This window comes from Polypterus senegalus, chromosome 15 (genome assembly GCF_016835505.1).
Source record: "Polypterus senegalus isolate Bchr_013 chromosome 15, ASM1683550v1, whole genome shotgun sequence".
NCBI classification, from domain to species: domain Eukaryota; kingdom Metazoa; phylum Chordata; class Cladistia; order Polypteriformes; family Polypteridae; genus Polypterus; species Polypterus senegalus.
In genome coordinates, this window is record NC_053168.1 from 127,209,364 (window position 1) to 127,237,100 (window position 27,737).

General features: G+C 43.6%; 1 protein-coding gene across 1 annotated transcript in view; it reads right to left on the minus strand.

Moving 5' to 3' along the window:
- csmd3b (CUB and Sushi multiple domains 3b) overlaps positions 1–27,737 on the minus strand; it is a 1,150,768-nt gene that overhangs the window by 222,821 nt on the left and 900,210 nt on the right. Inside the window, 1 exon segment of the mRNA XM_039737543.1 lies at positions 26,220–26,408. Coding sequence (XP_039593477.1) covers positions 26,220–26,408 — 189 coding nt within the window.

The window sequence follows — 27,737 nt, forward strand, 5'->3', positions numbered from 1 at the left end:
AAGACAGACAGTCGTTAATGAGGGATTACAAATTCTTATTTACTGAAAGAGAAGGTACCAAATAGCGAGATTAGAAGACAGGAATGAGTTTCTGAAACCAAATAAAGCCAGGAGACAACAGGCCTGAAGCTGGCGTGGCAGAGGACCAGGGGGTCTCCTTTATAAAACTTTATGTGGATTTGAGAATGAAAACAAGCACACGTTCAAAATAAATTAAAAAACTCAGATTTATAAACCTGCCGTACTCACATTTCTACGCTGCTTACCATAAATATGAATTTGTGACGGCGTCTCAATGCTAATCAGCCTCACACACAACCAATCACAGCTGCCGCTGATGCTCATTGGCTGGTAGAGCAGCCCCTACCCTGACACATCGAGACACCGCCACATGCATTCAAGGGCCTCTGGCTGTGCACCGCAACTCAGAGCAGAAGATCACACGTGACATTGCGTTCTGTGAGTGCGGGAAAGGTGTAAGGTGCCAACGTCTGAGTGGGTAGCTGCTATTACCTGGCACACATGATGGCATGATTGCTGATACAATGAATAGCACAAAACAATTGAAAACCTCAGGCTTACCGACAGACCAGCCACATACGTACAGTAGCGTTACGTCTGCCAAAGCTAATTTCCCTCAAATTAAATGAATTACGAGTTGACCCAAGCCACTGAGCCATGACGTTTGTCAGTGCCATCTTGGCATCACAAATGACTTGTGCATCAGTGGTCTGTCACTGCTCATGGTTAACAAAAGCCACTTCACTCTCACTAGGTGTTCTAATTGCAATGTGAGTGCCATAAATTTCTAAGATCATCTCTGCTAATTGACTTCTGACGTTGGCAGGAACCCGTTATGTTTCAAGCATTTGCACCCACACCTTACTAAAAGTGGGCGTAGTGCCTCCTCCTCAGTCCGTAATGACTTCCAGCATCCCTCTTAAATGGGAACTAAAACACGGTCTGTGCATCATATTCATCACGCTTGAGATGTTTGTCACGTTAACAGACATTATAGTAACGGTTAGGTGATATGAATTATAATTGATATCTCTGATCCGTTATTATCATATATTATAATAAAGTGTGCCATTGCTTAGCTGGCTTGGCTGCATTTCCGTACTTTATCGAGGGCGGCCTCATTTCCAAGTTTCTTTGAGATGTAGCATACATGTAGCTGCCATAAATATACACACGTTCCACTTGCAAGTTTTCTTTAATAAATTTCTACGTTTGTGTGGGAAGTTGCGTGCGCAGATTTTGAGTCCATTTTTATGTGTGTGAAAGATTTATAAATATGGCCCCAGGTCGGGAGTTGTGTATGGTAGAGCAGCAGTTTTCGATCTGCTTGACTTGCTGAGGTATGGAGGACCATTTAGGTGGGAAGCGGGTTGGGCTTGGGCGGCATTTTTCCTTCTTGGACTTTCAAGCGTCCAAATGTTTTAGTAACTGATCAGACGGAGGTTTCCCTTTTGGAGTTTCGAGCATTCAGATTTATTCACATTAGATCGGGGATTGGTGTCGACATATAATAAAATTTTCCTGGTTGAGTGGAGAACATGACGGTACAGGCTGGCAGCTGGGAACGTCTAAGCCTGATTTTGGTCAGGTCAGGTCAGGTTGGGGAGCATACACTAGTTCAGCTCGAGGTCCTGGCTGGCAACTCCGCCAACACTGAATGTGATTGGATCGTTTACACATCTGTCCAGGTATGCGCTGTATTTATTTTGTTTCTATCACTTCATCATTAAATGAGTGACACGCCATAACTTGGGGTCCCACCTATTAGAATCTCCCTTTGTGTGTGCAGTCCTTTGGTCAGTGACAGCCGTGTTAAAATGTCTCTTATAAATAGTTTTTACTTAATTTTCTGCTTTCTTTTTTTAAATGTGACTTTTTAAACACAAGCCTTCCTCCGAATGGACTACTCCAATCCTACCTCACGTCCTGCTGGAAGACCCCCAAGCTCTTTATTATTACAGACCAGTGATTCCCAACCTGTGGGCTGCATTGTCACCACAGGTGGGCCATGCTGACACTGGACAAATCCCCGCAGCCCCTCAAAGGTCCGACAGTCACACTTGATTCTTGGTGACAGCATTGTAGGTATGTATATCCCGGACGACCTCCCCGATCCCGGCTCCGAACGATTGCGCTCAACTCGCCAAGGAGGAGAAGCATTGCCGGTCATGCTCGATTTTTCTAACGCTCTGGTGATTGCTCGCCTCCCCAACACACACACGTTGATAATTGCGCTCGATTTACAGAGGGAGACCACCCCACTCCCCCCCACTAAAATGATCGCACTAAAGGTTAATCTTTAATCTTCAATTGAAATTCCTCTTGAATTATCCCTTCATAATTCCCGTGAATTATCTTCGTCATGGATTAATGAGGCGTCGAGCCAATACATCGAAAGCTGGACTTCCTCAGCTCACTCGTTCATATCCCACCCTAATTCTTTCCCGTGATCAGCTCTCCTTCATTGCCTGTTCATTTATCTTAGTGGTGTGACTGGAGGTCCTTCTTCTGGCCACTGGTGATCCAACACCCACCCTTGGGGTCAGATCAAATCAAAATGTATTTGTCATGTACAGTGTAGGTGTTTGGAAGGAAGGACAGGCATCCCAACTGGGTGAAAGGAAGGATTCCTACCTGGCCAGGAGGCCAACCGAGAGCAGCTCATTCCCCCACACAGCAGGTGGCAGTGTTCCACAATGCTGGATTATTTTAGGACACCAGCAGGGTGGTATGGGAGTCACAACCTTTTTAGGGTTTTAGGTAACCACCAGATGGCGCTGCTGGGGGAGGACTGCCCTTGTTGGGGTATGAGCCAGAAGTACTCAGAGGACTGGGACAGGAAGCTGGTCCCGTGTCAGCCTCAAAAGAGAGCCCGCTGCCTCACTTAGACTGAGTTAGAGCGGGCAACACTCTTGGAGGACGGAAGGAGGAAGAAACCTGATTGAATTGTAAATTGCTGACTGATTATTGTAAAGGTGCTTGGGATAAATAAATACTTTTTTAATTAAACCGAGATTCGTGTTGGGCAGTGCTGGGTCTAACGTTTGGGTCTCGGTGCTGCCCCCTGGTGGTTAGAAGAGTGATACACAGAACAATACAGAAAGTAGTGAAATGCTTAGCTGGTGGGCTCCAAGACTGTCAAGTACAAGAATATTAAAAAAACAATAAATAATTAATAGTCAACTCTGTAAATTTTGATATGTGTAATGACAGTGTTATATTAATATTCTAAAATTCTATAGTCAAATTGACAATAGGCCATCATGGAGCTCTGTTCACTGTGCTCATTTAGGATGTGGATGGACTGTGGACAGAAGTTCCACCGTAGCCACTCTGTGGGTTCGTCGTCTTCTTCTGACTGCCGTAGCGATTCCCTGAACGCAGCACTTGTGATGGCTGCTATCTCTGGTCCTTTTCTTTGTCCTGGTCCAGCATCCCTTGGAAGTCAGAAAGTGCTCATCTAGGGGCCATGTTCACCTGGCCACATCACTCTCTGTGGAGCCATGTGGTCCTCCTGCATGATCTCTCCAGAGCAGTTTTGAATATTTCCTGTCAGGGTATTTACTGTAGGAGTATAGAAGTTGTGTAGTATCTAAGGATGGCAACCTAAAGCCCCGGAGATATCCAGGATGGTAAGGATGGTAAGCTGTTAAAGCGCTTGGACCTGTGGTGTGGACACCGAGGTATCTGAAGCTGCCCACCCTCTTCACCTGCGTGCTCTTATTTTCAGAAGGGGTGGTTGTTTCTTTGGTCAGTTATCGTTTGTGTTCCTTCCTATATTTGCAGTTGTTGCTCTCTATTTATTGTAGTAAAAAAAAAAAAAGAAATGATGGGGTGCCGCTTTTGTGGGCTGCGAGCTCATTTTCCGAGTTGAATTCTTGGCCGTCCTCCTAGACCTCATTCCACTTGAACAATCGAGTGCCTGCTGCCGCTGAATGTGCTGTCATAAATTCCCAGTCGTTCCATTCAAGTCCGTCCTTTGGTCACTAGGTGGCTTCAGAGTGCCGTCTGCCACGCTGGATATCCTTAAGGGATTCTTAGCAGCCAGACGATCAGGGACACTTTTTATTGCTTTGTTTTTTCTTACTTACAGAAGGAGACGAGGCCGACTGCCACACAATCTCAGTCTATTTAGTGGCCAGCGCAAAACAAAAATTAAAAAAAAAAGGTTGGCTGTTGTCTTTCTAGTTTAGAACAAAAGCGATTGTTAGCTACCCGGTCTGTCTTGTTACCAAAATATGTCATGAAACAAATGTGAGGAAGTGAAGCAGTGAGGGCAGAGTGACTTGAACGTTCGCAGACTTTAAAGTTATTGAACTTCTACCGTTGGGTAACATTCATTGCACGTCGTATTGCACTTGTTATTCTCTGCATGTATTCTTTCATAATTTTTTTGGTGGTCTTAAATTCACATCCATCCGTTTCCCCACTATGGGGGTCAGTCAGGCACCTTTAGAGTCAGCTGCCGAGACTGTCAGAGCAGAGCAGTGACCTTGTCACGCTCGGCGGACAAACTTGTGCCACCATTCGAGTGCAAATCGACTGGAAAAGCAGGCGTGACAACTACTGTAAGAAAAACTGAAGTGTTTTAACAGTCAAGTCCGCAGATTGGTGAACAGAAAGGCAAGCAAGAGGAAAAGGGGAGAAATCAAAGTGGAAAAACACGAGTCATATAACCAAAGAGCAAGAAAAGCAGTGCTGCTTATCCATAGAGCCAAGCAGTCATACGAAGGGCTTTCAAAATGGTGGCTGATGAAAAGGCACACGAGGGCAGAGCAACACCACTACCTGAGCCCCTCCGGCCCCTCCCTTCTTGGGACTGCTGCATAATTAGTGTAGCTTAGCAACAGACATGGAGAGGAGGGGCCAAGAGGCAAAACGCTGGCAGGAAAGGAAAGCCTGGGGGCGGAGCCACAGCCAGCAGCTGAGGAGAGGAGACAGCAGTTTGAGTCCGGCGTCAAGCAGCAGCAGTGCAGTCTCTCCGACGTCAAGTGACCGACGTACCGTGGTGGAGCAGATGTGTCTGACCAAGGAGCCAGAGATATGTTAGCACAAATATCACCAGCAGTTTCATCAGACTCACTTGGGTACCCGCGGCACTGGGTGAACTGGTTTTTGGTTGTTCTTCTATCATCTGTTTCCGTTTCCACCAGTATGTAAGATATGGCTTTGAAGCCATCTGTTGCGACTGCATTGTCAACGATTCAGAATTTTGCTTTTTTGTGTTTCCTTTGGTTTTGACGAAGGACGATGTCATCGCAAGCAAGACAAAGCGATTGTGACGAACAAACCAAAAGAGAGAAAACAAAATTGTAATTCAATTCCTTATGCAGAGAATACTTGGGAATAGAAGACTGTATCTCCAAGTAGGATTACAAGATAAAGAGGGAGGATCCACCACGGGATACGGAACCTGCTGTGCTCGGCCTTATTTATATTGGAATATGACTGCCATGACGGAGGAGTCCTAAAGTACGTAAGCACTTCCAAAAACGCCCATCAAAGACCCCAACAAAAAGGGCCTCACAGAATCCCAAAATTCACAGAAAAAGGTTCTCTAATCACAATGATACTCTGTGAGGCAAACAGGGAAACTGGAGTTGTCTGTAACAAGAAGTCAACCAACATCAAACAAAATCCCAATAACAAGGTCAACAAACAGAGGAGAGAGTCGAAGATCCAGAAATCACAGAAGAGCAGTCCATTATACAAACTCGTAGCATACAACTAGACCATCAATTTTTAATTGGGTTCAGATCAGGGGAGTTTCCAAGCCCCTCCAGTATATTCATCCGATTCTCATCGACACATTTCTTCACTTGTTTTCATGGGTGACATGGGGCCAAATCTTATTGAAGAAACACTGAATCGTGTAAAACACCCACAAAAGAAGATGTTTTAGGGTTGTCTCGGCTATTATGGCATTTGGTTGATTGCACCACCCAGTTGAGGGTATGATGTGCTCACCACAATACACTGAACTTCTCCGCAGAAACGTTCTTCCAGAACTGAAAAAGTCATTTCCCAATGGATCCAGGGTTTTGGCTTCGTGTTACACATCAAAACAAGTGAATTTTTTTGATGTGAATCAAATGAACTTCTGAAGTAGCCTGGAAAATCTCCTGATCTGAACCCAGTTGAAAATGTGTGGTCTATTTGTAAGCAACCACTTCATGGAATGGACTGCACAACGATGGAGAACGTGATTCAGGCCCCAATTCAAGTTTGGTACAGAGAGCCCAAAATCCTCCAAGACTGTTCAGAATTGATGGATTCCACGCCAGATTGCATCCAGATGCTTCTCAGTAGTTAAGGTCGTCATATCATGTATAGTGCTGATGTGAGTATAGGAATATTATTCATAACTAGCCATGTGCGCCCAACTACGCTGCACGTGTTAAAGTTGTCTGTAAAGGGCTCCCTATTTAAACGCGGCTGCCAGTCGTGAACTGGGCCCTTCGTCGCACAGCATTATGATTTTTTTTATAAGGGAAACAAAATTACAAAAGAAAACCCTTGGACATTGATTCGATAGGAATGGCCTACTCGGAATCACTGTCCGAATCGGAATTATGTGGTGGTGTAGGAGCATTTCTGCTTCTGTCCATTCACAGTCCGTCTCGTTTTCACGACGCTGTCGTTTCCTCTCACGATGTCTTCTCAACCTTTCTCCAATCTCACAGGTTGCTTTGTGGCAATCCAAAGAGTAAGGCAATATACACGGAGTAATGGTTATAAAAGGGGGACACATAGGTATCCAGGCTCTTTAAAGCATAATTAGGGATCACTTCACTGACATGTGAGCAAGCCACGGTACAACTGTGAGACGCGCAGCACTCGCCGGCTACAGCGTAACAATAATAATTTCCGGAACGTGCTGTTACGTTGTCATTCATTTTACCCACCGTCTTTATTTCATTCATATGTTACGTAGGCTCATACCTTTTATCTTCGGCAATCTCATTCTCTAACCAGGCCTCAGGAGCTAACCAGCGTAACGCTGTCCACCACCTCTTTCGCTATTCCGGCACATTGTTGACATCTGTGAGTAACAACAACGTACTAAACTGGACGGTGGTCTACGCATGCGTGGAATTCGCAGACAAACAAAGATCAAGATGTAAATGAAGATCTCTTTAGTTAATTTAAAGCACAACAATCTGTTTAGTTTGAATGTCTGTGTTTTGAGGTGTGACTGGCGTACTACAGTCTTCAGTAGTATAAGCCTGGAGGAGATTCTTAATGCAATGCCTATGTGTTAGCTGTCTCTCTACTGCCATCTAGTGCTTCTTCTTCTATTTCATACATGGACAAACAAAGATCAAGATGTAAATGAAGATTATATATAGAGATAAAAACATTAAACATAACTGAGTTTTGTCGTTTTCAGAATTTGTTTCAATTAATTTGCACAAGGGTGGCACCATGGGGTGAGATTCGGTAAGGATGATCTGGATCACAGGATCCTCACTGTGGAGGACCTGAGCAGTTGGACCAGACCAAAGGAATGCCCACTGTAATACGGCGCTGTATAGCGCCCAACCTGGCACAGACTGATGCAGGGGTACGTACAAAATAAACACAGGCTTTTATTTTTTCCTTCAGCTGTGGGACACATCTTCCCCATGTCACACAGCCCAACACAGTCCCAATAGCAAAACACACCACCACCAAAACACTCTCTTTGTCCAACACTCTTCCTCACCAAGCTTAATCCTCCTCCTCCCGACTCTGGCCTCGATTGGTGGTGGCTGGCCCCTTTTATAGCCCACCTGGAAGTGTTCCTGTTGCTTGACCACCTGGTCCCAATTGCACTTCCAGGTGGGACTGAAGACTCGTCCAGCCGGGCTGTTGATTCCAGGCAGCACCACCTAGAGGCCACCCCAGCTCCCAACCAGGCTGTGGAGGACTCAATCTCCCATGGAGCCATGCAGGAGGTTGGGAAATCACTGTTGGCCAGGAAGGCTGCCACCAAGCATCCCGGGGGAGTTATTGAGCTGTCCATGGTTGCTCCCCCGGAACATATGCAGCAGGGGCGTCCCGGCCGGGCATGGGATCTGGCCGCCCATCACACCACAAAACACCTGGCTGTGCCAGATTGGTTGTCATTTCTGAAGGGAGGGACTGGACAGCATGTCTGCATAAGGGGATTGCCAACTGGGATCCCAAGCTGCGATGTGTGTGCCAATGTGCTGTACCAGTGCAGGCTCCCCAACCTGACCTGACCGGAGGGTCAGCCTATCTATCTATATATCTATCTATTTGATCCTGCCAACTACGCTAAAACATACATCCATCTATCTAATCCTGCCAACTACACTAAAACATTTATCTATTTCTAAAATGGTTATAAAAGTAGGTAATGAACAGCACTGCCATCTTCAGGAAGAATATGGGCATGAAGCAGTTAAGCAATGGAGCTGCTATACAGTGACGGGGGGACCCAGAAGGGGCCCGAACAGATAAAAAAAAATAAATAAATAAACAAAGCAGTGATGACAGCAGCAGCTGAGCTTGTGAGGTGGCATTCATCTGCAGTGCAGTTCTTAAAGTTCAGCTTATGAGCACAAGAAATTGGCCAGAATAATAAAAATGACAGTCAGGAGAGTGACATATCGGTGTATTGATAAAACATTAAGCCTCATTCAGTTAGAAACAATAGTGCTTCACAATAGCCTGATCCATTTGTTTGCCTTTGAGTCCTTGTTGTGCTCTGTACCCGTAAAGTAATATGAAAAGAAAAGCAGCAAGGTGAAGTGTGCACACATGTGGAGCAACTGCTCCTCTGTCCATTTTAAGAAATCCATGGATCATCAGGGACTGGAGTCTGATATTACAATAAGATGCAGGGGACTCTCACGATGGAGAAATGAATGCTTTGGCGTGTGGCAGGAAATCAAAGTCCCTGAGGGACCCCCATGAGAAACCAAGAATGTGTGGTGACATACACACAGAAGGGCCTTGCTACCTGTGGTACAGTTCTGTTCAAACACAAGTGACATTTACAAATTTCTCTTTAACTCTTTAACTGGAGTGCTGCTGTGGTTGCCACCGTTTAATCATGAATTCATCATCCGGGGTTCAAATCCAAAACTAGGCTGGCTTGAGGATGATGCGAGTTTTGCCTCCACACCATCATGGCAAACAGATTTTTTTACTCATGGTGTATATTAAAAGATGGATTCCCATCCTCTTTTACTCAGCAAGAAGACCCTGAGAGGACCACATGTCCTTGCCTGACCTGCCCTGGAAACGGCGATCATTGAATGGTAGGCTGATTGCTGACATGTGGACGGAGACGGACAGAGATAGAAGCTCGTGACCAGAAGTCAGCGGGCACCGCTCTCACGTAATGTTATGTGCTAACACAGTGTTACCACTTGATGCCAGTTTCAGTCTGGTGTCCCTACTAACCCGCTACAATGTTTAAGAGAAGAAAAGCTGATAAAGTGGGAAGCGCAATGCAGCAACAGTCGGTTTATCTACCTATCTATCTAATCCTGCCAACTATGCTAAAATATCTAACTCTCTATCTTTCTAATCTTACTAACTACGCTAAAATATCTATTTTATAGTGCCTTTCATATCTATCTATTTATTATATAGTGCCTTACATATCATCAGTCTCTCCAAATATCTGTTATATAGAGAATATCATTGATATCCATCTATCTATTATTTAGTGTCTTTCTATCAAATTTAGATCTATTATGTTGTGCCAAGATCCTGCCAACTTCACTGTCTATCTGTCTATCTATGAATGTAATGTTGTGATCCTGCCGACTATACTAAAAAGAATTTCTATCTATCTAATCCTGTCAACTACACTAAAATGTCTATCTATCTATCTATCTTGAAGTTGGAATGGAAACTCTCTGCTTGTAAAATCTCAACAAGAGGAAGGTGACATGTCACACTACCAATAATGAACCTTAGATGTGACAATCTCATAAAGAGAGACAACTACAAGTGCAAGAAAGAAGATGGGAAGACAACCGATCCCGAGCGGTCTGGCAGAGGTCGGTAGTGTGAGAACCGTGGCGGCTGAAGTCTCCCATGCTGAGCAAACCTTGGGTGAGCTGGAAAGACTGGGAAGGAGCTGTGCTTGTCTGGTGTGACCCCAATTGTCTATTGCATTTTTTAATCTCATTTTAGCCTTGTTTTAAACATCTGGATTTTACCTGATTTTATGGTGTCACAAGTAATTCTCTCCAGACATCAAAAAGGTTTGGGGCAGCCACCCATATATTCTATCCTGGCTGCAAAAGTTTAAATAATTGAACAGAGATGTTCACCAGACTGAGCCCTGTTAGACTGGAGGTAAGATGGTGGCTTTGAATGCCCATAGAGGAAGTGACGTCATTGGGGACCAGAACTGGAAGTGACAGGACCGGAAGTGACGTCATCAGAGGCACCGGAACCTGGTGGTATTTCCTGGGAATGGTCTGCAAGGAACTAAGAAAGACAGTAAGGACATCCCGCCGCCCCCTGGTCTGTTGTGGTATTACAATTACTCAAGCCCTTTAGCTGCCTCCTACTCGCACATGTGTAACGATAGATAGATAGATAGATAGATAGATAGATAGATAGATAGATAGATAGATAGATAGATAGATAGATAGATAGATAGATAGATAGATAGATAGATAGATAGATAGATAGATAGATAGATAGATAGATAGATAGATAGATAGATAGATAGATAGATAGACACTGTTTTGTTTGACTATTTGTAATAAAAGCACTTTTACACTTTATACATTCCCCTTTATTCGTTTGGGGTCCTCATTGTCCAGCTCATCCAATTACATTACAGACAGTGATGGGTTCAAGGGGCTCCCTAAAGAGAGACGGGGGCATGGAGCAAGACCCGCATTGTCACAAGTCGTGGTCCTCAGGTGCAGGAGCAATGAGTCGGCAGGCTGTCTGTCCTTTCTGAGAAGACAAGAGTTGGGGTGGAGGACATATGTGAGGGTCTACAAAACAAAAAACTGGGGCAATGGGAATAAAAAGAAATATATATTTTAGGATCCTGTTACCCCAAAACCTCTTCCACGATGAAACACCATTCAATAATTTTCTGAACCCACTAATCCCACGAAGGAAGTTGTAAGAACCAACCCTGGATCGGACACGGGTTCTCGTTCCGGTTATCTATGACACGATTCCTTAGAGTCATCAAGCAGTCTGGCCTACACCTGAAAATCCATCCTCCAGTGCATTTTTTTTCCTACCAGTTCAGTATGCGGATGAGGGCCAGAGGTTAATAGAAAATGTCTACAGCAAATTATACGTGACCTTTTCCTGCCTTGCTGTTAAACATTTTGATACACATTCTCCGAGCATTTTCAACGGCTGAAGCCTATTATCATCGGGACAATGTGCCGCCTTGTCAGGTGACTTATTTATTTATTTATCGCTTGGCTTGATGCCTTTTTTTGAAAGCCTGGCCTCCACCAGGAAGTGAGCAATCTGTCACCATCCTACCCTGTGAGGCTACAGAGGAAAAAAATCGCAAGAGATCTGTTCATAGCGAGGTGTCAGAAAAGACCCCCATTACATGAACTCGTCTGTTCTGATGTGTGTACAGTTTATGGGTATCACTTAGAATGGGGCTCTTTGCATTGTGAATTGACGTACTGCTTCACTTATTACAGAATATATTTTTATTTTTGGTTAAAACACCTAAGGAAACCTTCTCACTCATTAATAAACTGAATTTGAAACATGTAACGCACACGGGCACCGGCTCACAAACGAGGCAATGGAGGAAGGCGGCACAGGACGGCGACATTTTTTTCCCTCTTCTGGATGTAATCCATGCCAGCCCTGCACAGAACGAAAAGGCGTGGAAATGACAGCAAAGGCGGAGGTAGCAAGGCTTGCTCTACACGATTATTCATTTCTCATTTTCACTTGCATTTGAGGTTAATTAGACTGGAATATCAGTTGACCTTCTGACTAACAGACACTCCGGCGCTCCGTCCGCCCGCTGAGCTACACGCACACCCGGCCTGCCTGTTAGTATTCTGCTTGGTGTTACAGCAGTTGACTTTTCTGCCGCGATTCCTCAGCTAATTAAGTAAACCTGATTTGAATACAAACACGCTCACACATATATATGCGTCATATATAAAGAAACATACCATACTCTACATCACATGTTGTGGGGGAGAGATATGTTACATACAACTTGATAAATATTTTGTATTGCTAGAATTTTAAATGTTATAATGTTTAAGGGGAAAGAAAAATGGACAAACTTGTTTTATTCTCTACCCCCAATGCTCTGGGAATGCTGGCCACCTGCGATTGAGAGGGCGGATTTTATTGCTGAATGATTTGCATTTCCTTTCTTGGTTGCTCGTTTGAAGGATGTTGACCTGAAACACAATGACTTGAGGTGTTTGTTTGAGGGATGTGCCTGAGCTCCTCCATTGGGGCAATAAAGAGAGAGGCTTGCAAAGGCCTGCTAGCTCTCGCTCTTGCTCTCTCTATCTGCCGTGTTGTATCCTGATGTAAGCAGACCAGATGATGGCCAGAAGAAAACAGCAACTGTGCAGATGATGAGCAGACCAGGAAGAATCGAACGCAACCAGAAGTTACTGTGCCACCTGAAATTATACATCTAGCATTGTCAGGTGGTATGGTCCTGGTTTGCAAAGCCACATTCTATTTGCTTGTATGGCAGGTGAGGTCAGGTTGGGGAGCTTGCGTTGGTACAGCGTGTTGCCACACCCACCGCATGACAAAACAGCTTGCAACTCCCCCATGGCAACCCCTCTGGTCCCACCCTCAATGTGCTGCAGCCAGGGGTTACATGGGAGCTCCTTAGCCCTGGTCCAGCTGGCTCGGGTCATCAGAAATGAGGGTCCTGCAAGCCAGATCACCTTTGGGTAATCACGCCACATGGCCGTAGTACTGTAACTGACGTACCCTCACAATGCGGATATAATGTGCTTCATCCGGGACTCTGTGAGCAACTGCTCATTCGACACAAAGTCAAACCAGCGGTACCCAAGGATTCTCTGAAGAGAGACAGTACTGAAGGAGCCCAGTCTTCATCTCAGGTCACTGGATAGCGTCCAAGTCTCGCAACCATACAGCAAGACAGGAAGCACCAGGACTCTAAAGACTTGGACCTTCATCCTTTTGTGTAGATATCGGGTGCGCCACACTAGTTGCAATAAAATGTAATACCTGGTTGAGAGTGTCGCTCTTTCTCCTGTCTGTTCTTTTACTCTGTCTAATTGCCTGAGGTTATGGGGTAAAGGAGGGAAGTGAGGAGGAAGTGCTGAGCTGAGGTACGGTATCTGTCCGCAGAGTGGTACGTGGATGAGATTTGAGATATTTTGGTTAAGTCCACACAATAAAGAATATAAAGGGTGTGGCAAGCGGCTGGGGGTGGTACCCAGCCGGGATGCCCAGAAGGACCGGAAGAGGGACTACACCATCTCCGGACCACGCCCTGGACAGTATGGGGACCACAGGAACAGAGCTTAGAAGCTCAACCCTATAGGGGCCCGTGGTCACCGCCAGGGGGCGGCTGGATGCCTGAAGAGCCCTGGCCCTCAGCACTTCCTCCACACCCAGAAGTGCCGGGGAAATGAAGACCAGGGACACCCAGGAAGGGCCGGGAGGCACCTGAAGTGCTTAAAAGGGGCCTCCTCCCTCCATTCGATGACTGGAGTTGGGTGAGGAGAAGGACAGAGCTCTGAGGAGAGGAGTGGAGGTGGACCTGAAAAGGCACTGAGGAAGAAGGCCTGGACTTGTGTGTGCAATGTAAATAGTAGTGTTGGGTGTTCAACCATCAGTGTCCGCCTGTCTGTGTCCGGGATGTTTCACACCAGGAGAAAACAGTCACCATAGGATCCTACAAGTCAAAACACATGTAAATACAGAAACATCGTAGATATAGATATAGGCATACATACATGCAAGCACACACACTAATGGAAGGCATCCCAGCTGGCACTGATGGTGCTTTCTTACCCTGGACTTGATACCAGGAGTGTGTAACGTGTGATGTCATCACCGCGACAGCATAGACTTCAGCGTCCGACACTCCCTCCACATCCAAGCTATGGATTGACAAACTTAACAATTCATCTTTAGTGTCTTCACTACTGTTAGCTTCTGAGTTACTGGCTGTAAGTCTTTATTCTGCCCACTCACTGTGAAGTACGACTCGTATATGTTTCACATTTTCTTTTTCTGGCTCTGGTTACATATTCCTTTTTCTGGCTTATACACACAAGGCTTCACGTCCTGATCTCCATTTCTTTGAGTTTAGTCTTCCCTGTATTAAATTCTGAGCTGTCTGTGCCGTCTTCTGGTTCCATTCTCTGTTTAAACTGCCGTGCATGAACATCCTAAACTTATAAACGGGTATATGAAACACCGTATAAAATATCCAATGAATTATTTGAAACTTACAACATCTGAGATATAATTGGCTCCATTCAAGTTGGAGCACAGGCAAGTGAAATGACAAGCTCATGGTCACATGGTGTCAGCGGTGGGATATGAAACCACAATCTCAGGGTCTGAGGTCCAAAGCCTTAAGTGTTCTGCCACACTGCCTACGTAATCAACAAAATAGTCCAGCTGGGCTTCATGTGAGTGAAAGATTAACAGATGCATTATATACATATTTATTTATACATACTGATGAATAAATTATATACATATATACAAATTGATTTAGTAGATGGAGAAGGCCCAGAATATATTAGTATACAGTAAGTATATACCCATTTATCTATATATGTGTTGTCATGCATGGGTGTCAGAAGGTCACCCACTGGGATCCTACCAAGAATGTAGTCAACCCAAGCCAAGTGTGTGTGGGGGGGCACTGTCACTAACTGTGTGGTCTTCCTTTTCCCCCCACAGTACTGAGAAACCACCTAATAATGGCAACTGACTCCACTCCTTCCAGTCCCTGGGCCATAAAAGCACAACCGACTGAGAGGAGGTGTCACTTCACGAGCAAGGAACTGACGAGATGGCGACTCCTCTGTCACCTGAAAAAGGATGACTCTGCCCCAATTTATAAGAAGACCATCCTTTGATGTTGGTTTATTTATAATATTATTTGGAAATAAATGGCGGATCATCTCCGACCCACTACAACCACATGAATAAACAGGGACAGAACACAAATAAATGCTATGCCCAGTTCTGATGATATGGCTTCATTTTAATCCTTATTTCAGACTCTTTACTTTTCATTAATGGAAAATCCTCAGGTATTCCTGGTTTAAACCCACTGACTGCACAGCAAAGGGCAAATGCTAAACCCAACAGCACGTTTGCTGCTTCCTAATGGAGGCATAAAACTCCACAGTGATAAGAAACCTCAGAGAGGCAGTCGTCTCGCTAACAGGAGGCCTCGTGGACAACCAGCCGACCGATAGACTGAAACCAGACGGACTGGCTGGCAAACGGAACAGCGCGAGGTCATCTTTAATAGCATCGGGGAGAGACATGCCACAGGGTCTTCAGATTGCAATTTCCCTTCATTGGATCTAAAACTCAATTTTAACCTTTTGGTCCCAGATGACGAGATGTCTTTTTAATGAGCCTAGGTGAGCACAACACAATTAGTATCACTACAGTCAAAAATCAAACTGCACGCACACTGACTCGCCTGCACTCAGCTCCTGGCAATACTCGAATATTGAAGCATCCACCGAAACACAGATGATTGATGGACTTCACGTCGGGATCTGTCTCTGTGAGCCTGATGAGTCTTGTATGACCTGAAGATTATCTTTTCTTAATCCAGATTCATTTTTCAAACTTACCTGCATGCATCAGCATGAATATTACATAATTAACTGACTTGATTACTTTCAAGGATTTTTTAGTAATTATTGTCACTTTGACAGTGTTATAGTAAAAAAATAAAATGTGTTAAATGAAAATTTTTTGTAATTCATGACAGCTACCTATGAAAAATCTGGCAATGAATAAACAAGCAGCGTGTTAATCATGTGTGTATTGTCTGTGGACACGTAAAGGAGAGTCTGCTTTCTATTAGAGGGTCATGGAGTGATAAAGTCTACCCAGGATATGGAGAGGACATACAGGGCATCCATCCATCCATCTATCATATAGTGCCTTTTACATCTATCTATCCATTGTGACACACTTAGGGGACACCTTCAGAGCTCTGCCAAGGCTAACAATTGCACCCTGGGATGAGGGTAGCCGCTGTTACTAACAACATCTTCATTCATATCTGCAGTTCCAAAGGGTAGGCTTTAGATGACCACGCCCCATAATGGCTTAAGCCCCGCCCCTTCAGAGACACTTCCTATATATTTAGTCCTCTGGCTGAAGACGCGCACTCATTCAGAGACGCGGTTTGGAAAAAGATGTAAGTCTGTGAGCCTATAATTGAGTATCCAAGAATGGAAAATACCGTAATCTCTGTTAATTATATTTGTTTATTATTTCAATTAAAAAAAGGATTGCTGTTGACACTATCTATCAGTGCCATTTTCTATCTACTGTACCTATCAATCTATTAAAGAGTGTTATTATGTATCTATCTACCTGTCATACAGCATCTTTCCCTTTCTCTTGTCTATTTGTTATATATAGTGCATTTCCATCTATCTATGTAAGAGTGCCTTTTATATACAAATATATCATGGTCTCTTTATCATATAGTGCTTTTCTCAATCTCTCTCTCTATTAAATAGTGCCTTATACGATGTTGAGGAGGAAGAAGGTGACTATCGATCATATAGAACCTTTCATATCTATCTATCTATCTAATCCTGCAAACTATGCTAAAATGTCCATTATATAGTGCCTTTCATATCTGTTTATGTATCTATTGATTATATAGCGCCTTTCATATCTATCTATCAATTATATAGAGCCTTTCACGTCTTCACGTCTATCCAGTGCCTTTCACATCTATCTATCATTTATATAGTGCCTTTCATATCTATCTATCCATCAATTATATAGTGCCTTTCATATCTATCTATCGATTATATAGTGCCTTTCATGTCTATCTATCTAGTGCCTTTCACATCTATCAATATATCTACCTATTATATGGTGCCTTTCATGTCTATCTAGTGTCTTTCACATCTATCTATTGTGGAAAACGTACCCCCAAACACAGACAGACTGACACCAGGATGTCCAAAGCACACTCCTTTATTTTTGAGCACCACAATGCCTTCTCTCACCAACTCTCTTCCTTTATTCCTCTTTCTCTTCTTCTTTCTCTCTTTCTCTTTGACCTCCTTCCTCCTCCTCACAAGCTTCGTCTCCTTCCTCCCAACTCTGGCTCATCTACTAGAAGGAGGCGGCCCCTTTTACCATGACCCGGATGAGCCCCAGGTGCTCCCCTTGACGTTACTTCCTGGTGTGGCGGAAGTCTCAGGAAAGCACCTGGAAGCACTCCGGGTCTTCTTGGAATTATTTCCGGCAGCGCTTCCTGGTGTGGCGGAAGTGCTGCCATCCAGGATTCCCTCACTGTCCAGGCGCCCCCTGGCGGTGGCCACGTCCTCTCATGAGTGTCCCAGGTCCCTCCTTGTGGCCCCCAAATAGGCCCGGGCGGCTGCCCTCTTGTGGCCGAGGAGTAATATTGTCCATGTACGGGGACTATCCAGGCGTCCCGGCCGTGACACTATCAATATATCTATTATATAGTGCCTTTCATATCCAGCTATCTATTGATTATACACTCACCTAAAGGATTATTAGGAACACCTGTTCAATTTCTCATTAATGCAATTATCTAATCAACCAATCACATGGCAGTTGCTGAATGTCAGAATCGGACAGAAAGGTGATTTAAGCAATTTGGAGCGTGGCATGGTTGTTGGTGCCAGACGGGCCGGTCTGAGTATTTCACAATCTGCTCAGTTACTGGGATTTTCACGCACAACCATTTCTAGGGTTTACAAAGAATGGTGTGAAAAGGGAAAAACATCCAGTATGCGGCAGTCCTGTGGGCGAAAATGCCTTGTTGATGCTAGAGGTCAGAGGAGAATGAATGGGCCGACTGATTCAAGCTGACAGAAGAGCAACTTTGACTGAAATAACCACTCGTTACAACCGAGGTATGCAGCAAAGCATTTGTGAAGCCACAACACGCACAACCTTGAGGCGGATGGGCTACAACAGCAGAAGACCCCACCGGGTACCACTCATCTCCACTACAAATAGGAAAAAGAGGCTACAATTTGCACGAGCTCACCAAAATTGGACAGTTGAAGACTGGAAAGATGTTGCCTGGTCTGATGAGTCTCGATTTCTGTTGAGACATTCAAATGGTAGAGTCAGGATTTGGTGTAAACAGAATGAGAACATGGATCCATCATGTCTTGTTACCACTGTGCAGGCTGGTGGTGGTGGTGTAATGGTGTGGGGGATGTTTTCTTGGCACACTTTAGGCCCCTTAGTGCCAATTGGGCATCGTTTAAATGCCACGGGCTACCTGAGCATTGTTTCTGACCATGTCCATCCCTAAATGACCACCATGTACCCATCCTCTGATGGCTACTTCCAGCAGGATAATGCACCATGTCACAAAGCTCGAGTCATTTCAAATTGGTTTCTTGAACATGACAATGAGTTCACTGTACTAAAATGGCCCCACAGTCACCAGATCTCAACCCAATAGAGCATCTTTGGGATGTGGTGGAACGGGAGCTTCGTGCCATGGATGTGCATCCCACAAATCTCCATCAACTGCAAGATGCTATCCTATCAATATGGGCCAACATTTCTAAAGAATGCTTTCAGCACCTTGTTGAATCAATGCCACGTAGAATGAAGGCAGTTCTGAAGGCGAAAGGGGGTCAAACACCATATTAGTATGGTGGTCCTAATAATCCTTTAGGTGAGTATATAGCGCCTTTTCTGTCTATCTATGGTTTCTGAATTGGCACCCAAACCTGGTAGGATAGACACCAGCCCACCTCTGTCCCTGAACTGGATTAAATCAGTTTCATAATGATTTTAAATGTGACCATTTTAGATGTATATTCCTCAGCATAATGAGGTTTTCCATCTTAAATATATTAATTAAAAAAAGGCGGTAATAGACGGTATAAAAAGGAAAAGTACAAAATGAGTTCTTAATGAAGGAAGCAGTTCTCTTACCTTTTCCAGCCCAAGTTGGTTTCCAGGGTGCCTCCTACATTTTGCGAGTTGCCATGGATACGTGAGAAGAACACTGAGTGACCAGCAGCTTCGAAGTTCTAAAGTCAGCCATTGAGATTATTACTGTGCATTAATGAACTAATTGCACTCCACATATCTGAGTCACTGGACAAGTGACAGTGAGATTTGGGGCCTATTAGATATGTAAATGGAGGAATCCATGGCAGGAACTTTAAAGATATGTATGTTTTTATCAGCCTTTCTACAATCAAGTCATCTTCATTAACCAGAACAGTGAAGGACATGGTCTCCAAATTTAACAGAATATGGTCAAATGTGACAATGAACATTTTAAATAAATTAACCATATAAGATTTCAAATTACTAATGCAAAATTATTTATTTCATTAACTGTTTTACATTTACAAGAAAATAAATGACCCCGATACCCCATACAAGCATGGACTTGGCAGGGTAACAGGAGTTATGTGCCTCCGCTGTCTTCAGATTTCGCTGGATGGACCAGTCAAGGAAAGACTCAAAATTTTGGTCAAACTAACAAGAAAAGAGCATCAGTGACAAGGAGTCCACTGCGGACTGTTTAATATGAGGTGTCCCACACGTGCGCATGGGAGGCAGCTGAAGGGCTCACAAAGGGATAATTCCATGCCAGACCAGGGGGTGGCAGGGTGCACTCATCCTCCCATTTTTTCATTGGTAGACTAACCACGGGAAATTTCACTTGGACTCGAGGACATTGCTTCCGGTTCCTGCCCTGATGGCATCACTTCCCCTACTCGGCTTTAAAACCGCCATCTTTGCCTACCATGATGGTTCTATTGTTGGACTGAAGTCTGCGGAGACCTGCTCTATGGAACCAACTTTTCAATACTGACAGCCTAATTCAAGTATACGGGCAAGATAACACCATCGGACTTTATCAAAATATAACTGGCGAATATAACTTGACAAATCGTCTTGAACTGGACATGTGGACCTCAAAAGTGGGGCCCCCTTAGGCCTAGGCCGGTCGCCCCACTTTCCACCCTCAAATGCCATTCTTGTGGCTGCCCCCAACCTTTTCCTGTGTCTGTCCAATCATTTCACAGAAGCAACTGCTACTTTGAAACGTCCCGCATGATAAGACATCCTAAAGGAGGGAGCTGACTGATAAGCAGAAACCCAACAACACCTGATTCGCCAGGGTTAGACTTAGGGTTAGGGTGAGGGCATCAAGAGGCCATGTGTCTTTTATTCTAAGTCGGACTCTCCCTGAGTTATCTTCTGAATTTCATGAAGATCTGTAAACTTGTGTTTGAGTTAAGACTCAACAAACATACAGCCAGGCGATCAACTCAGCTTTATGCATGTCCAGCCTTTGCTCAGTCGTTATTTCAAAAGAAACGTGTGACATAATGTGGCCTGTTAGGTTAAGGTATGAGGTGGCACCTGTCCATCTATAGAAAGTCCCACCAGCATGAGGTTGGAGAAACTTCCTGCAGAGCTTAGACACGGGATTGTGTTGAGGCACAGATCTGAGAAAGGCCACTAAATGTTTGTGTACCATTAAGGAGCCTCCATACAACGTCCATTCTTGAGTTCTTGAGAAGCTGAGCTGAAAGGCTTGTTTCAAGATACAAGATTTCTACGTGAATCAATGTGTTTTGTTTTTTTTTTTCTTGCTGCCATATTCTGGCCATCTAATAATAATGAGATCCCGTCTTGATGTGCAGCTAAATTCTGAGCACAGCTGACCCGATCTGACAAGCTAATAACTACCACCGGGCCGGCTGGATGCGAGTGCGATCAATGGCTGCTTCAGACCACAGATAAGATGATTGCTACAACATGCATAGAAGTGAATCCTGCTGTTTAACTGCTGTGCCTTTGACAGGCCAGATGGCAGAAATGTCTGCGTATTCGTCTGTGCATTTTCTTTGTCAGTTCAGCCGGTTTAAGGATGTGGACGCTCATTGCTATCCCAGCAGTCAAGCGTCACAAATCAATGACACGATCAATGGATCTCTACCTTTATAGCATCTTTTGTAGCACACACAGGGTGATTCTTAGTAGTTTAGTGTGTGGTCAGTCGGTACACTGCCATGTAAGGGAACACCAGTTGTCTCCAAAGTGTGGGAGTCCCTAGAAAGCCACATCTGAATGCAGACATTTTACACAAGTGTCATCCCAGAGCAGAACCATGAAGAACACACAAGGGCCTGAGCATCCCACCCTAACAGAATCCACTGGGAATCCCTCACTGCACTGGAGGCCTGAGCATCATTTGAGACCCTCCGGCAAAAGACTTGAGCTCAGCTGAAAGTGGACCTCGTAACATGACAGCGACCCAAGGGATGGCTAAAGAGAATACAACAGAAGTTTCTGGAATGGCTTTGGTTTGAAACGGGATGAGTACTTAACACTAGAATTACCAGAGCCTACGAAAAAACTCGTAGATCCATCCCACCTTAAATCGCTTCGCACCTCTCCGTCAGCGTCTTTTGTCCTTTAAATGTGTTGATAAGCAGCAAACAGCCAGCAGCCTGCTGTCACATCTCCCTCACCCTGCACAGTTTTCTCAACTCAAATCTGCTTACCTGCGTGTCAGTTGCTTAGAGTGGTTTAGAGTGAGAAGTCAAGCAAAATGACACCTGTTAAAAATATTATATTGTTGTTTGAAACACTTGCATTTCATGTGTGTTCCATGTCTACAACGATCTATGTAAACACATTGTTAAAACAGAAACGTTTTTCATGTTTAAGTAATAAGTGACAAAATGTAGGCATGAAGTTTATAATGTGTGAAGCCTGAAGTCCAAATATCAAAGAAACACTTTCACAAAAGGTACAAATATAACAGAACAAGTGTGCTTTTATTCAAAAATATAACTGCAGAAAAACAACCTGCGTTAGTGTGCGACATCGACATGCATTTATTACGATTGCTTATGCAGCGCAACGGTATCAGCTGTTGACTGGTGATCAAAACTTCACGGGTTTGATCCCCGACGAGTCCGTTTTGAGAAGTGAGCTGCTTTTATTCTTACTATTTTAGAATGAAAACATACATTTGATTTCAGTCTGTTTATGGTTTATGATAGCTTTGTGTTTTTTTTTATCATTCAGTTTCATTCTCTCAGTCGTGTTCACGATCCTACCCTAATCTGACACTGCTGGTTTTTTTTTTCACATAAAGACGTGCTATACTTGTGACTTTAGGCTGTAGGATGTAATTAAATAAACCAAGGACGGTGTATGTGCCCTAAAAAGAAGTCTGATCGCATTCTCGTACCAATGCTTGCGAACTGAAGTGTCTGTGTACACTTTTCGTGGCATCACACGTGTATTTTTTGAGCATGCCCATGCCGCTCAAACACAGGAAGCTGTGCAGTGTACTTGTGACTTTCTTTTTTCTTCAGTTATAGTCTTGAATAAAAGTGCTCTTGTTTTGTTATGCTTGTACATCAACATTTATATGTTACTTACATAAAAGCCAGATCGAATGTTACTTATTTGGATTTAGTTACTTACTTCCTACAACGTAAAGTCATTATCTTTATGTGAAAACAGCAGTGTCAGATGGGGCGGGGTAGGGTAGGATCGTGAACGCGACTGAGAGAATGAAACTGAATTATAAAAAAAATAAAATTAACAAAGCTAACCTTTACAAGGATCATAAATTACATCGGCTGTTACAGGCTGGAATCAAATGTATGTTTTTATTCTAAAATAGTAAGAATACGAGCAGCTCAGTTCTCAAAACGTACTCGTCAGGGATCAAACCCGTGAAGTTTTGATCACCAGTCAACAGCTGATACTGTTGCGCCAACGAAGCAGTCGTAGCAAATGCATGTCAATGTCCCACCCTAACCCGTTTTCCTGCAGTTATATTTTTAAATTAAAGCCCACTTGTTCTGTTATATTTGTACCTTTTGTGAAAGTGTTTCCTTGATATTTGGACTTCAGGCTTCACACATTATACACTTAATGTCGACATTTTGTCAAATATTACTAAAACATGAAAAACCTTTCTGTTGTAACGATGTGTTTACTGTACATAGATTGTTGTAGACACGTGAACACATGAAATACAAGTGTTTCAAATAACGATATAGTATTTCTAAAAGGTGTGATTTTGCTTGACTCACTCTATATAACTCTCAGCAACTGACACGCAATTAAACAGACTTGAGCTGAGAAAACTGTGTGCTGGTAGGGGATGTGATAGCAAACTGCTAGTTGCTTGCTGCTTATCCACACATTTACAGGACAAAAGACGCTGACAAAGTGGTGCGAAGTGATTTAAGGTGGGACGGATCTACGAGTTTTTTTTGTAGGATCTGGTAATTCTAGTGTTAATACTCCCGTCAAACATCAGAGTTCTGCAATGAGGAGTCAAAGTCAGATACTGCCAGAAAGTTGCAGGAGACGTTAAGTCGATGGGGGGGCAACGCCAGCTTTTAGAGCCAAGGGGTCATTTACTTCATTCCACCCAAGAAAAAGACAGAGGTGTTCATCAAGTCCAAAGTTGACTGCTCTCTTCTCAATGACGTCGCCTTTATCTAAAGGTCCTGCCTAAATGAAGATCAACTCTTAAGATGTCCGAGTTTGTTAAAAAACGAAAACACATTTCTGACTGGTGTGAAAACTGGTGGACCACCCGGAAGTGAGCGTCAGGGTCCTACTAAAGACCCCGAGAGCTTTTGGTTTAATCATTGGTCACCCCTTCAAATGATACTTTGTTGTCATCGGGATGGAGTGGAGGTCTTGAGTTCTTTCAGAGAGCTCCATATGTGAAGCCGCGGAGGGCTTGTCTGGACCAGGGAACTAAAGAGAGAACTTTACAGTCTGGAGCTAATGTCACTGCTGGAGACTACGGTCAGGTAACGAGATCATAAAAGAGGCTCCCCGCAGACAGATATGAAACCAAAGAGCCGTCAATGGAGGCTCCGAATGCCTGTAGGCCGCTCATTTCTCAGTACGCTTTTCTAACGCCCTTTATTATCCAATATGTGGCACCATGTATGACGAGCCCCTTGTGACAATAAAAAGCATTAGAACTTGATTAGGTTGCCCGTCCGTGACTCTTGGTCTATCAAGTCAAGCCCGCATCACTGCTCAATAAATATTTCAATGTGCCGGCAATTTCACATGTATACATTAACTTGTTTTTCGCTTCTCTTACTATAAAAGCTTAACTGGCCATTTCCTGTGCCACTCCATATATCACTGATACGAGTGTAGCTGACACGCAGCTCATCTGGAAGGCTGTGGAACTCAGTAAGGTGGACAAAAGGAGAGAAGGTGGTCTTTCAGCTGGTAGGAGGAGAACAGGCTGGGAAGGAAGTCAGTTTCTTGCCTGGACAGGAGGCCAAAATGGAAGAACAGATGAGTTGGCCTGATGGATAAGGAAATTATTTGCTGCTCTGCCACACTAATAGGTGGCTTTGGCCACCTGGGAATTGGTAGCAGTGCCATCTCCAGTACAGCAGGTGCAAGTGGTCCTCATGTGGCAGCCCAGTAGGGACACCCACAGGGGACCATGGGAGTTGGAGTCCGGAAGTTACAACCCTGTCAGGAGTCCCTGGGTGCCAGTAGAGGGCGTTGTCAGGGGAGGACCTCCCTATTTTTATATATGTGAGTAAGTGTAAGTGTTCCAAGGAAGACACAGGGTGGCACCAGAAGCATTCTTGGGTTCGGCTTAAAAAGAAGCCCACCACTCTCACATCGAGAAGATGGAGTCGGGAGGCAGCAGGCAAAACTTGAAGGAGAGACGCGAGTTTGATTAACTGTGGTTGGTTGCTGTTGCTTATGTGCTGACTTCTTCATAATAAATAAAAATGGGTGTCAAGTGCTGGTGTGTCAGTGGTTTGGGTTCATGGGCGCCCCCGTGTGGTCACAGAGCTAAGGAATCCTCCTCCTTCCCAACCTGATAGCAAATGCAAATCTCACAAATTCATGTTTTTTCCAAATCTCTTATGGGGTCCTCTTGTGGTAGACCACCAGGATCCACTGCAATTTGCCAACCTGACAGAGATTGGAGTGGAGGACACAACCATCTACCCGAGTCAGAGTCGGAAACGAAGGCCAATCCTGCGTTTCAAACATACTGGGAAATCAGAAGTCAGAACCAATAGGAAGAGATCAGAAACTGGGAAGATTAAAAAAGATTCTCTCATTAAAACCAAAATGTGATTAACAGCTCAAAGTCAAAAAGGCAAGAATTCATTAACCTGGAAAATGAAGCAAAACGGCCTTTCACAAAGCGATTCCCAGCTTATCTGTAAAACTCGGATAAAACACTCGAGTCAACCTTTAACCCCTTGACCTGACGAGGTCAGAGTCACGACCTCTGTGAACACGCCCCCAGCAACTGTAGAACACGTTACGGCAACGGGATTCACAAAATGGCGGCTACCAAAATGGCAACACGATAAAATGTTAATAAATGACAAACTTTATGAATGTGCAGAAAAACACATAAACGTCAGGTTTGTAATATCAAAATGCGTGTCAAAAGCCTATAAATCACAAAATAATTAGCTAAAAAAACTCTGCTAGAAGTTACACAATTCATTGTCTAAGACAAATCAGAGATCAAGAGAAGCAAACTAACGTAAAACACAGACGTGAACTTGAAAACTGTGCTCAACGGTACAAAAATAATTCACAGCCGACGTGCGCCAGTGAAATGCATTGCAAGGTTTTCATTGATGCAGATAATTATAAAACGTTTAGAGTTTGATTCTTCAACCACTCACTTTGGAATAGCTGTAATTAAAGCCAAAGACAAACATTTTTTAAGTTATTTTACAATCCCCAGATATTTTTAAAGGATTTCAGTTGCCTATATAGTAATTTACCATCATTAAAGGAAATATTCGAATAATGAATGCATTTGAAATCTTCATAAACTGTAACAAGCATGCAATCACAGAGCAAGAACTAAAATGTGGCTCATCCAACTGAAAGGCATTTCATCAAATTTAAAAGGTCACTTTAAAACATCTAAAAGCCTTAATAGAAGAGAGCAAATCAAATGAAAGCAGTTGACCACGTACCCACACACCTTGGGAGAGGTGCGCTCCACATCCGGCGACCACCTCCGAGGCAAATGATCTCCAACGCTCCCTCCAGACGGTAGCCCAGGTTGCAGGAAAACGTTAAGGAGTCTCCAATGCCAAAGCTGAAGCCCAGACGCTTGCCAAATTTAGGTGTGCCCGGGTCCTCACAGGGCTCTAAGTTATATTCTGGTGATGCAAAAAAGAAACACAAAAGATGGGAAAATCAGACGAGCTGGAGAGCAGTGAGAAGAGCGTGGAATTCAGGAATTTATTCACTGAGCCTGCATATTTATTTATTTAGATAGATAGATAGATAGATAGATAGATAGATAGATAGATAGATAGATAGATAGATAGATAGATAGATAGATAGATAGATAGATAGATAGATAGATAGATAGATAGAGTGAAAGGCACTATATAATAGATAGATAGATAGATAGATAGATAGATAGATAGATAGATAGATAGATAGATAGATAGATAGATAGATAGATAGATAGATAGATAGATAGATATAGAACAGACTATTCTTAAACTTGATGATTTGCATATATTCAAAGAGAATCATAAGTATATAGGAAAATAAGCATTATATCCTAATGCTCGCTAGTATAGTAAGGGTTAAACTATAAAAAGCCCTCGCCTGTATAATGTATTCTTTTCCTCTTTGCAGCCATAAACCACCAATATCTTGCTGCTAAGCTTAAAAACTTCAGTCAAGGACACTTTGTACTTTTAGAGGGCTAAACGGGCCATTGTTTTAAGAAATGCAGTCATTAAGGCTTTGGCCATGAGAGAAAATATATGCAAATTATCAACTTCAAGAACATTCTTTTCTACAATAGATAGATAGATAGATAGATAGATAGATAGATAGATAGATAGATAGATAGATAGATAGATAGATAGATAGATAGATAGATAGATAGATAGATAGATAGGAAAGGCAGTATATAATAGATAGATAGATAGATAGATAGATAGATAGATAGATAGATAGATAGATAGATAGATAGGAAAGGCACTATATAATAGATAGATAGATAGATAGATAGATAGATAGATAGATAGATAGATATAACACTAGAGGGCGCTGTCGCTCCTCAAGCCCCACAGACAAATGTCCAAGACACCAGGTGAAAGCACCAGGAATTATTTTAATTTCTTCTTTTTCTCAATATTGTGCTACAAAGCACCACAACCACCACAATAAACAAATCAATAATACAATAATCATATTTCTCCTCTACTCCCAGCAGCTCTGTCACACTCCCTGTCAACTCTGGCTCTCTGCTGGGTCTCCACTTAGTCCTTTAAATAGTTCTTGACCCGGAAGTGCTCCTGTCCTTCTGTTCATGTGATCAATAGCACTTCCGGGTCAGATGAAGACTTGTATTTTTCTTCAGCCCAGAAGTACTTCTGTTCTTCCGTCCTCGTGACTTGGGAGTACTTCCGGGCTATATGGGACATAAAAATCCCCACGTCTCCCTGCAGCATTGCACGGTGGCACGC